This window comes from Papaver somniferum, chromosome 7 (assembly GCF_003573695.1).
Source record: "Papaver somniferum cultivar HN1 chromosome 7, ASM357369v1, whole genome shotgun sequence".
In the NCBI taxonomy this organism is placed as follows: Eukaryota; Viridiplantae; Streptophyta; class Magnoliopsida; order Ranunculales; family Papaveraceae; genus Papaver; species Papaver somniferum.
This window is the reverse complement of record NC_039364.1, coordinates 8,929,726-8,942,025: the sequence shown is the minus strand read 5'-3', so window position 1 is coordinate 8,942,025 and position 12,300 is coordinate 8,929,726. Positions and strand designations below refer to the sequence as shown.

Here is a 12,300-nt window from a genome sequence, read left to right as displayed (position 1 = left end):
CTTGATAAGGAGGGTGAGACCCATATATCTGAAACAACTAAGCTCAATGGCTTATTATAAACTGTTTTACTTAGAGAAAAAGATAACTTCTTGCTTTTACTCACATGGCAAGAATGACAGAAGTCAAAGTTTTTATTTGTTACTGGAAGTGAAAACTGATGACAGATTTTGGACACAGTGCTAAGCATGGGATGTCCTAGTCACTGGTGCCAAATAGGAAGTGTAGAGGACACCAGAGCTTCAGGTTTTATTGAGTGCTGAATCAAATCTACCCCTTCAAACATATAAAGGCCATTCTTATTAAACCCTCTCAGCAGCATTATCCCCGTGCGCTTGTCCTTTACAACAAAGAAACCAGCATGAAACTCAAAATAAACATTATTGTCTCTACAGAATTGTGAGATAGACAACAAGTTTGTCTTGATTTTAGGAACATGATATATATGATTCATTGCAAAAGTGCGGGAATTAAACGTAAAAGATGCATTACCAACATTGGAGATCTCCAGTGCATTACCATTGTCCACATGAACCTGCTCAGTGCCATTGTATTCATGAGGAATGGACAAATTTCTCATATCAGATGTGAGATGGTGAGTTGCACCCGTGTCTGTCACCCACTGATTGCCAAACTGGTCATCAGGTAAAGCAATATAGGCCTGTGCTGAAGGCTGGTTGTTGCTTGTGGTTTTGACATAGCGAAACCAACATCTATCTCCAAGATGACCCTTCTTTTTACAGATCTGGCACTTGTCAATGAACTGAGGAGGTCTCTGATTCTGCTGCTGACGAGCATTCATGTTATTGTTGGAATATGGATATTTTTGTTGGACTTGATTCTTCCGTTGATCACCTCTGCTTGTCGAGGGAAAGTTTGGGACAGCTACATTGGCTACTGGAGACTACAACAACGACAACTGAGACTCTTGGCGCATTTCATAGGTGATTAGATGAGAGTAAAAGGTATCGATAGGCATATCCTCAACAGTGCTTAACGCAGTGACAATAAGGTCATAGCTTTGGTTAAGGCCATTACTAATGGCTTGTTTCTTTTCATTTGTTGTTACATCACAGCCAGATTCTGCCAACTGAGCAAACAAAGATTTAGCATCATTCAAATAGGTTTTGAGAGTTTTGTTACCTTTTGACATGCTGTGCAGATGCTTTTTCAGATTCATCTGATGATGAAAGGTTTTTGGTGCATATTCGGATTCTAGTTTATCTCAGACCTCCTTTGCAGTTGTTAGGTGAGCTACATTGCTCAAGACTTCAGGTGTTAGAGTTGAATTGAGCCATCCAACTATGAGAGAATCCTGATGCTCATATGCTGTAAACGCAGGATTTATATTGTCACTTTCAGGTAACGTCCTTGCAGGAACTTGTTTTGTTCCATCTACAAAGCCACTGAGATCATAGCCTTTTAAGATTGGTTTGAACTGTGCCTTCCAGAGGATATGATTTGTTTCTGTGTGTTTTAACGTGACTAGGTGATGAATCTGCACCTGTCTTAGGGTATTTGTTGTCTCTGCCATGAAGTTGTTTTGGGTTTTTTTTTCTTGGTGGTGGAGTTTTTTTTTTTTTTTGAGCGGAAGATGGCTTGGATCAGGCTGATACCAAGTTAGAAGATAGGTTATCGGTGAATGCTTCCACACATTCAGTGTGCAGAGAGCAGTTCTATTTATATTAAAACAGTTTCAATATTCTGTTACAGATTTTGGTAAAAGATACAGAGACTGATCATGCCAATATTGTAGGCTTTAGACTCTGACACAGTACTTGGTCAAGAGACTTGGTGTAGAGACTTTTTAGCAGAGTCTTCAGGAGTTTGCTTAACACTGGGTAGCAAGTCACGGTAGCTAAATCTTGGTGAAGAGCAATAAGAAGCGTGGCGTTCATGTTACTGATATAGATTATTTCTGAAAATTTGGGGAACTACAAAATATCACTGGGAAAAGATTGTTGAAGTTCTACCTGTTGGCTCTTTTGCTTGAAGTTCTATTTATTTTACTTCTTATTGATGAATCAGAGAGTAAAAAGGATGCTGTGGGGTATGGAGTTACTGATAACAACGTTAAGATTATTTCGGTGTATACTGGCCACTCCTGCAATAAAGCAAGTATGTTTGTTAGTTGCTTATTTTCTGGCTCTCTCTATCTAAATATCTTGTTTCGAATAAATGACATATATTTCTAGATTGAGATTGTCGAGTGTCATGCAGGAGAGTGTTTTAGAGGCACTATCCCATCCAGGTACTTCCCCATTTCTCCTTGAAGCTATCCTGCGTCGGTTTTGCCTAAAGCATGGACTTCTATTATTTAATTACTTATGCAGATAGTCCACAGAGATTTGGATGCTTTGAGATTTCTATTTAATGGCTAACGGACTGATAATCCTCTAATTCCAGGGTACAAAATTTCAGCTTGGATTGATTGTTGAGAACAACAAAGCTAGATAGAAAGTTTGGCTTGTGAGCAACTAGCTTAATATGTTCAGGTGTGTCTTAATAATTAGTATCTGCATAGATTGATGACCATTAATTCTTTTTTTATTTCTTATAAGTGGTAAATGACGTTGCTTCCATCATGTCATAAGTGAAGATGTATTATTTTTTCCAAGTATGATACCTTGATATGTTTGGATTGTTAACTTAGGTTTTTAGAAAGATTAAGCAACTAATTGGAATGAATGATACTGACATTAGTTTTTTGTGACAATATAGTGATGGTTGCTCTGGATGTAGTACTGGCCTGTAAAACTTTGCTACTGATTCAGATGATCACCGATTTCATTATCTCCAATGTCAATCTTTAGTTGAGGATAAGTCGAAATGGACAGCCTTTTCTTGAGCTATCAATGACGACGACAAATTTGCTGAACCACTTAACAACAGAAATCTCCAGCCCAAGAAATATTAAAGCTTTTCAGAAGACACACCCATTCTGCAAAAAAAAGAAAAATCACAAGGTATAATCATCTTTTGACTATGAGGGTTAAGTTCTATGAAAGAGTGTGTTGTTTCCAGTTTGCCGTCTTTTTAAAGAAGTGTTGCTTTGGGTTGACTTTGCCGTGTGAGTGTCTCCGTGTGAAGGATCCATTTGTCTTGTAAGGTAGTGATGCTAATTACTCGTATATTTGGAGCATTTTGCAAAACTTTGTACAAGCAATCCTGTGAATTTTTTTTTTTATTTCAATCAATATATATTCCTCTATTTTATATCTTGTATTTCGTATTATATGTGATTGAGTAGATTCCGTAAACATATGTTACCTGAAGAATCCATCATAATTAGGGGTTTAAGATGACAGTTTTATCTAGATATACTTCATCAGAAGCTATCTACAATGACAGTTTTATGAAAACAATGTCACCTTATCACCGTTCATGTGACAATTTGCTTAAAAAAAATACGGAAAAGTGTTTACCATGACAGTTTCTCTTATCTTAACGCAAAATATTGAGTTTATGATAACAGTTCTATTAAGAAAATGTTATTGTAAGTATCCAACAATGACTGGTTTTCTAAGAAACTGTCACCTTATAGTCATTATTCTATAACAGTTTCTTGTACACCTTTTGTAACAGGGGCTTTAGTGACAGTGCATTTTTTCCAAGACTGTCACATAAGTATTTTGATGACAGTTTTTAACTGTCACCTAAGCCCATATTTGTATACCTTTATACCAAAATAAAAACCTATATCTAAAATCTAAAATCGTTCACAATATTCCCCTTACCTTCTTTATACCGGCAACGCTTATTCACGGGAAAAAAAAACACTTCAAAGTTCCTATGTCGATTGATCAATTCCATAAAGATACCCCCACGCAAATAAACTTAGCTTAAACTTGACCTGAAACGGATAAATCAAAATCAACAACGGTGGTGTAGTTACATTCGTTGCCGGCATGAATTTATGTTGAAGACCCTGCCGGAATAATAATCGGCACTGATTTATTGTTGAAAACTATGCCGGCATAATTATCGGCATTGATTTACTGTTGACGACCCTACCAGCACCGAGAATCGGCATTGAATTCCATATAAAAACCATGCCGATAAACGGTGTCGGAATCGTTTTGCTATTCACATCAATGCCGACAGTAAGTTAGAAATAAAACAGAATTCTCTTGATCAAATTCCATAATAGTCGGCATCGTTTGTGATGAAATCTCAGTGCCGAAAGTAATTGCCGGCATGCTCGTGCTTTTTATGCAATGCCGGATTTACTTTGATGTTATACAAGTTCTTTTGCTGTAAACTATGTTCCTGATAAATCGTGAATGTGTACAATCCAGCTGTAGTGGAATTTTAAGTTAAAAGTCACAGGTGTTCCGTTTTATTTATCATCAGCTAAGGGGTAAGATAGGACAAAAGTTTCATAGATTCGGCACCGTCGGATTTGGGTATACACCTTTGAAACCACAAACGTTTTCTTCTCAGAATGATCTAGTTGTAGTGAGATGGACGATGAATGAATGAGGAGGATAGTCTTACTTTAGTACAACAGAAGTAGTAGACAAACATTTTTGTGAGAAAGAGGCGCACATCATACTTTAGTCTATTCACTTACGTCGTCGATGACTCTATGATACAGACAGACAGCTCTTAACTTCATTTGTTGTCCTCAGACGTGTTGTAGGAAGACAACACACTCCCTCTCTTTATTCTGTAACAAACCATTGAAAATTTAAAAAAGAAAAAACTAATTTCAAAAGCAACAAATTGAAAACCTCCCTTGATTGAGGTATATCCAAATTAATTAGGATATATACCTAATGAGACAAAAGTTAGGTCATCTTGAAGTAAACGAAGCCACCCCTTAACTTTGTATTTTCTGAATGGTTAATATATTTTTGTTTAATTAACACTAAAAATTCTGATTAGGTTAATTAATTGAATTTAGATTAAAACTTATGAATTTAAGTTATGAAATTTTATTTTTGATTGAACTCATGTGGGAAGATTTTTGATGAAAAAAATTTGTTTTGAAATTTTTTTTGCAACGGAAATAAAATCATACTACCCAAATACTTCTCTAAAGGGGATTGCAAAGATGATTTATGAAATCATACTCAAAATTATAGAAGAAATCAACACTTTCGGTTCTGAAATCATGAAAAATCGGCAAGGTCGACGAATGAAGAAGATTCCGACTGTATTTTTGCCGGCAAGGTCGTCGAAAGAAGAAGATGCTGACTATACTTCAGCCGAAAAGGTCGTCGAATGAAGAAGATGCCGACTTTTTTTTTTGACACACAGGAGACTGTTGTAAATGCTTCACTAGTCGGCATCTTATTGATTTCTTACCTTGCCGGTTAACTTATAGTCGGCAAGGTCGACAAAAAAATACCCTGCCGACTATAGGATTTTTGCAATACAGAGAAAGGTGTTACAAATGCATGATTAGTCGGCAAGGTACTAAATTCATAACCTTCCGGCTAAACTATAGCCGGCAAGGTATAAGGATGAATACCTTGTCGACCCTGTAAATGCTAATTTCAGAGATGAAAAGTCGGCATGATATTCAACTAGGAAACTGCCGACTGGTATTAGTCGGCAAGGTCGACAAAAATTACCCTGCCGACTTTTAGCAAAAATGTTGAATTTCTAAGGGATTTGAGATTGGGTATGATTTTGTACCCAATCTCAAACCGCGTATGAATTTGTACTCGGTTTGAGATTGGGTACAAAATCATACACAATCTCAAATCCCATAGCCACTTTTTTTTTTTTTTGGGTTTTGTTTTGATTTGGATTTTTGATTTTTTTTAGTTCTGTTTTGATTTTCGATTTCATCACATATGAACCTCATAGGGTGAATTGGTTTTGAAAATTTTCAAAACCAAGTTTCAGTCGGCATGGTTTTTTAGTATGGGCAACTTGGTCTTTTAACATCTTTTAGACACCCTTTACGCACTAGTTTAGATAGAAATAAAATGGATATATCACAATTAATCTGGGAATATCCCAATCTCGCCAGGATTGAAAAGTCCTGATTTAAAATCAAAGTAAAAAATCCCCAAATACATCAAATAAGAACAAAGATATGGCAACTATATCACCAAAACAGAGTCAATTAGGTAAGGTTTGATGAAATTATTCCTTCATCTTCATTGTTTCATCAACTGCTATAATCTTAACACCTGATTTCATCTTCTCTTCCCCATTTTTTTCACTAACTGAAACTACTTGCTCATTGGCTTGTTAGTGTTTGCACGGAAGGATAGGATATATACTCAATCAATTTCTTAAGGATACAAAAGAAAACCCTAATCCTTGATTGATGAAAACCCTAACAAAGGAGTGGCGGGAGATTCCAGAGACCAGATGGAAGAAACAATTTTTGTTTCCGATTTACCCTCATGTACCCAAATACAGGGGAGGAGGTAACATGTTGCAACCATGTGCAGTTGCACCCCCTTGGATTTTCAAAATCAATAGATCGTATAGAATTATCAAGCCAAAAAAAACCAAAAACAAAGGTTAATTTACACCCCCTTAAATGTAAATTTTTGCACCCCCTAAATATTTGCACCCCCAAAAACAAAGAAGACTAAAAGAAAAGTCCATTTTAGATTTCTTTCTCCCATCATCGTTCACAGCTCACACTCTTAGGAGAGAATAAGCGTAACTCCCATAAGATTTTCCATAAACACATCAACTCTCATTCTCTTATTCTCTCATAGTTTTTCTATTAAGAACATGGTTGTTGTAAATCGCATCGCCGATCACTTTATGTAAATCACATCGCCATTAGCAGGTACCTTGTCCTCTCATCCAAGTTTTGAGTTTGACCAAAATTAAGAATAGGGTTCATGTTAAAATTGATGGGTGTTTAGTTTAATTCGTCTTGTATGGTAAATTAAGATATTAGGTATCTATTTTATCTTCTTAACTGATGTTGAATCGATGTATTTGGTTCAATTTGATTTGGAGATTTTCAGATTTTGATATAAATAAAAGTTAGGGTTTATGTTAAATTTTGGGGGTATAGTATAATTTGTCTCGTTTAAAAATTTAAGATACTGGGTATCTGTTGTTTCTTCTAATCTAGTGTTTTAACTTTTAATCAAATCTATTCAGTTCAATTCCATAGTTAGAATTGTATTTCATTGTTTAATTTATCTTCATCTTTGTTTAGGAATGGACAAGTATGTGATTAAGAGAAAGAGAACTTCAGAAGAGTTTCTTTCATCTTCTATTACTTCTGATGGAACTGGTCCACAACAAGTACCTTCGATTTCAAGTACTCAAGTACCTTCATCTTCTAGTGCTCATGGTCCAAAAGTACCTTCTGCCGATGTTCCTAGTCCACAAGCAGCGTCCACAGTTGTAGATGAGGAGGTATTGAGGCGGGACATTCAAACAGACCCTGCAATGAGAAAAGTGATCTTAAGTTATCATCCAAATGATCAATATAAAGTCCGAAGAGCTTATATGCAAAGGGGTCCTTTCCAACCCAAGAATTTTCCCTTTCCACAAAAGCTAATGGGACAAAAAAAGTCATCAAACCGACGTTTCAATGAAGCTTGGTTCTTAAAACATGGAAGTTGGCTAGAGTATAACATTTTCAAAGATGCTGCCTTTTGCTTGCCTTGTTGTCTTTATAGAAGTTGTGGGTAAAAGTAAAGGTGTTTGTGATGCTTTTGTAAATGCAGGTTTTTCAAATTCGAGTCAACCTGATAAGTTAGAAAAACACGTAACCAGAATAGTGTTCACAATGATGCTTATATGAAAAGCCGCGAGTTACTACAGGAGTCACATCATCTTCGGAATATCGTTAGACGTCAAAAAACAGAAGAGGGTTTGGGGTACATGATTCGTGTGAATGCATCAATTGATTGTATGAGGTTTCTCTTATGTCAAGGATTAGCTTCCTGTGGCCATGATGAATCTGATACTTCACATAATCAAGGTAACTTTCTTGAACTCCTTAAATACACAGCTGAACATAATGATAGTATCAAGAGTGAAGTTCTGAAAAAAGCTCCTGGTAACAACAAGTTAACATCACCAGACATCCAAAAAGAAATAGTGAGTGCAGCTGCAATGGAAACTATGGATGTAATTCGCCACGATATTGGTGATTCCCTTTTTGTTGTTATGGTTGATGAGTCTCGCGATGTATCTGTTAGAGAGAAAATGGCAGTTTGTATACGTTATGTCAACAAGGAAGGATGTATTATTGAAAGGTTCATTGGAATCATTCATGCCCTTGAAACGACGGCAATTTCATTGAAGAATTCAGTTGATGCATTACTTTCTAAATATGGTTTAAACATAATGAGATTGATAGGGCAGTGTTACGATGGTGCTTCTAATATGCAAGGTGATTACAACGGACTTAAAGCACTCATTCTAAAAGAAAACCCTTCAGCTTATGTTGTTCATTATTTTTCGCATCAGCTTCAATTGGCATTAATGAATGTTGCTCAGAAGCATGGTGGTGTTGCATTGTTCTTTACTATAGTTAGTGAAGTTGTTAAAATTGTTTCTTCCTCGTGCAAACGCAGAGATGTTCTTCGACAAAAAGAACTTGCTAGAGTGGTTGAACTTGTTGAAAAAGGTGAACGTTTAACTGGCTCGGGATTGAATCAAGAAACTTGTCTCAAACGACCTTCCGACACACTTTGAGGTACACATTACAACGTGCTGCCGAGTTTGATTTTGATGTTTCCATCAATTCTAGAAACGTTGGAGATTGTAAGTCGAGAAGGTACTAGTGAAGCGAGGGGAAAAGCATATGCTTTTCTGATTTTGATGCCAACATTTGATTTTGTATTTACTTTGTTTCTGCTAAGCACTTTGTTAGGAATCACTAACGAATTTTTCGCAAGCATTGCAACGAAAAGATCAAGACATTATGAATGCTATGAACTTGGTGAAGATATCTAAAGAACAACTACATGCCATGCGGGATGGTGGGTGGAATAGTCTTATGAATGATATTTCTGCTTTTTGTGCTAAAACTAATATTGCAGTTCCTGAAATGATGTCTCCATATGTACCACTTGGACGAGGAAGACGTAATCTACAAGAAGAGACAAATCTACATCATTTTCAAGTTGGTTTGTTCAACAATGTCATTGATATGAAAATTGCAGCCCTTAATGACCGGTATGATGAAGTGAACACCGAGTTGCTTCTTTGCATGTCGCATTTGAATCCAAGAGAGAATTTTTCAGCTTTTGAAAAAGGTGCGTTAATTCGTCTTGCTAAACTATATCCATCTGATTTTTCTGAAATGGATCTCATGATTCTTGAACGGAAACTAGACACCTTTCTTCGTGATGTGCTTTCTAGTAACAAATTTTTTGAGTTGGTTGGAATCAGTGGGCTTGCCAAGAAAATGGTTGAGACCAAAAAAGATATAACATATCCTCTTGTTTACTTGTTGATTAAATTGTCTTTGATATTTCCGGTTGCTACCGCTACCGTTGAGAGAGTGTTTTCCGCTATGAAGATAGTGAATAATCGTTTGCAAAGTCGTATCGGTGATGAGTATATGAATAACTGTTTACTCACATATATTGAATGAGAAATTTTTCGCAGTATCAGCACCGATAAGATTAGAAAATGATTTAAACTTATGGCACTACGTCGTGGGTATTGTTGAATATAATAAGAGTTGGGTTTTTTGGTAAAGCATATAAGGTGTTCTTTTGGGGTAACAATGCTGTATAGAAGGTAGTTTTTTGGGACTTTTGTGGATATTTGAAGCACTTATACATGATGCATAAAGATATAAATTTATAGAAAATGATCAGAAATTTTAGAATTAACTAGCCTCTTGTGGTGTATATTTTGTTGTTACTGAACACTTGGGGGTTATGATAATGAAAAATATTTTTGTTACATCTTTATGTTCTCTCTTTTTGTTGCTTCAAGTAGTTGTTGGTACGTTTGATTATGACACAACATTTACAGTTAGATCATCATATTGTATGGTCGAAAATGTATGTGTACGTGACTAATAGGTTGATTTGTTGGAGGTTGCTAGTATATTATGACGCCGGAGATGATGATCGTTAATAACATACTTAAAAGGTACACAATCTTTAGCATTTTTTTTTTCTATAGCCTTTTTTTTTCTTTGCACCCCCTCTCTTAAAATCCTGGCTCCGCCCCTGCCCAAATATGACTTTGTTCTATCAATCGAGGATGGGAACTCTCACAAACATTTGAAAATTTATTTGATTACCCTGTTTTCCTATGCCGGTGAAAATAGAAACAATACCGGTATATGATGCCGGCATACTCGACTATTTGACTACATTGCCGAGAGTAGTAAAAATCTACCAGGAGAAAAATACTTCAGTTTCAAAATTTACGGTATAGACTAAAAAGTAACGACAATACCGGCACAGTCTTCAAATATATTCCATTCCCGGCACAGTCTTCAAACATTTCCGGCACAGTCTTCAAATATATCTCATTACCGGAATAGTCTTCAAACATTGTCGGCATAGTCTTCAAACATATTTCATGTTGACCTACAAAAAATTCCTTTTGCTCCCATTCACTTCTCCCATCCAAGTGAATACCTTCTGCTCCCATTTCATTTCACTTCTCCCATCCAAGTGAATACCTTCTACTCCCATTCACTTCTCCCATCCAAGCAAAGTGATTATGATTTATGTTAATCATCATCAATTAATCTATTAACTTATAACTAATTACAATTAGTAGACTAAAAATAACTATTGAGGGTAGGTTACGAATTATATAAATTACCTGGATATGGGATGACTATGATTTATTATTTAAATCCCATTTTTATCTTTTTCTTATATCCCCCAATTGTGCGTTCTGTTAGAGCATTGATCGGTCGAAATCGCATGTGTTGCTATCTCAAGCATGTTTGTCAATGTTAGTGATCAAAACTATAAGTCTTGATTTCTAGTCTATTATAGCTAAGGTCTCGGACTAGGATACAAAGTGTAGTTGAGCTCAAGAACTCCATGGCAATCATCATATAAGACGAAGGACTACTCAAGGAACTGGTGGATCTTCATCGACTAAAAGGTATGTGGAGACTTGAACTTATCTATCACTCAAAAGTTTATTTATCTCCTATCTTGAGACAAAAGTAGTTTTTATATATAGACTTAGATTATACACATTTGGTATTTCGAGCCGAGTTTATCTCGCCTATCTATTTCTCAAAATATGTGTTGGTAAGCTTTCGCTTTATCCAAGTTCATCTTTACCTAGTGATGAAAGTCATGTTATGTTTCAATCACTTTGAAAATTGCTCTGACGAAAAATGGTTTTTGAATAACAACTATATAACGTCCTCTGAGAATGTTTCAATGATTGAAATGATAGTTTAGATTATATAACCATTGAAGGATATAAGCATTGTTGTGGAAGCACATATATGTATAAGTCCTTATTCCTTGAACTGAAGTTTGCGAACTTTATTGATCAAGTGATCCGGAGTAGTGCGTGAGCTAAGTCCGCGAACTGGCGAAGTTCTCAAACCCGAGAATTTCTGCTGGAGTTTGTAAACTCCATCCGGGAACTTAAGTCCGCGAACCCAGTCCGCGAACTTGAGTAGGTTATATCTAAAAGCTATGTTTGTGAAATTATTCATATTAACTAAGGAATGCAATTGCAAACCGTGGATATATAGTTCATGAACCGATTCAAGTGAATCACATCGTTTTTGCTTCAATTGTGTCTAGTGTAGTACATAAGATTTCATTGCAATTGAACAACTCTCTAACTATTTCATTTGAGTCATTTGAACTAGATGGTGAAGAAGAATATGGTTGATATGAAAGTGATCATATGCCTAACCATTTGGTTAACTATTGTTGAACCAACTAATGTACAAGTTTGGGTAGGGTTACACAAGCCTAGAACGTGCATTTTATTTGTGTATAACAAGAAATGTTTTCGATCTAACGGTTGATAAATATTAGCTTGAATGTAATCAGGTTTTCATCTAATGGTGAATATTGAATGCTTTGTTACTAAGCTAACATTGATTGCAACCCTGATTTGAAAGAATACATAAGAGAGAACTCTAGCAATTGGGAAACCTAATCCCCACACATTCTGTGTAATACCAGTTGTGCTAAGCTAGAGTCGGTTCTCCTTTAACCTTTGGTTTCTTCTTCTAAACCAGGTTAACAACTTAAAGACTTCATTGGGATTGTGAATCCAGACCGATACTACTTTCTTGTAGTTGTGTGATCTGATCTTGCTGTTTCTATCGTACGAGTACAATTGTAATAGTTGGATTGAGATTTCTATCTCCCATAGGCAAGATAAAAAGTAATCACAAACATCTT

The 12,300-nt window shown here is 35.9% G+C and overlaps 2 protein-coding genes across 2 annotated transcripts; both read left to right on the top strand.

Moving 5' to 3' along the window:
- The first annotated feature begins 7,698 nt into the window (after window positions 1-7,698).
- On the top strand, window positions 7,699-9,725 carry LOC113292939 (zinc finger MYM-type protein 1-like). Its single transcript, XM_026541746.1, has 2 exons — window positions 7,699-8,330; window positions 8,515-9,725. The coding sequence occupies exons 1-2, from the start codon at window positions 7,733-7,735 to the stop codon at window positions 8,577-8,579; spliced, it is 663 nt and encodes a 220-aa protein (XP_026397531.1). The 5' UTR covers window positions 7,699-7,732; the 3' UTR covers window positions 8,580-9,725.
- On the top strand, window positions 8,865-9,539 carry LOC113294022. The gene has a single exon (XM_026542452.1). The coding sequence runs from the start codon at window positions 8,865-8,867 to the stop codon at window positions 9,537-9,539; it is 675 nt and encodes a 224-aa protein (XP_026398237.1).
- Window positions 9,726-12,300: the final 2,575 nt, after the last annotated feature.

Bases quoted from the DNA above. Each gene is read 5' to 3' on its own strand.
- LOC113292939 (XM_026541746.1), top strand. From the start codon at position 7,733: ATGAAAAGCCGCGAGTTACTACAGGAGTCACATCATCTTCGGAATATC. The intron at 8,331-8,514 runs GTGATTACAACG...GTGCAAACGCAG, and splicing joins TGGTGCTTCTAATATGCAAG to AGATGTTCTTCGACAAAAAG.
- LOC113294022 (XM_026542452.1), top strand. From the start codon at position 8,865: ATGAATGCTATGAACTTGGTGAAGATATCTAAAGAACAACTACATGCC.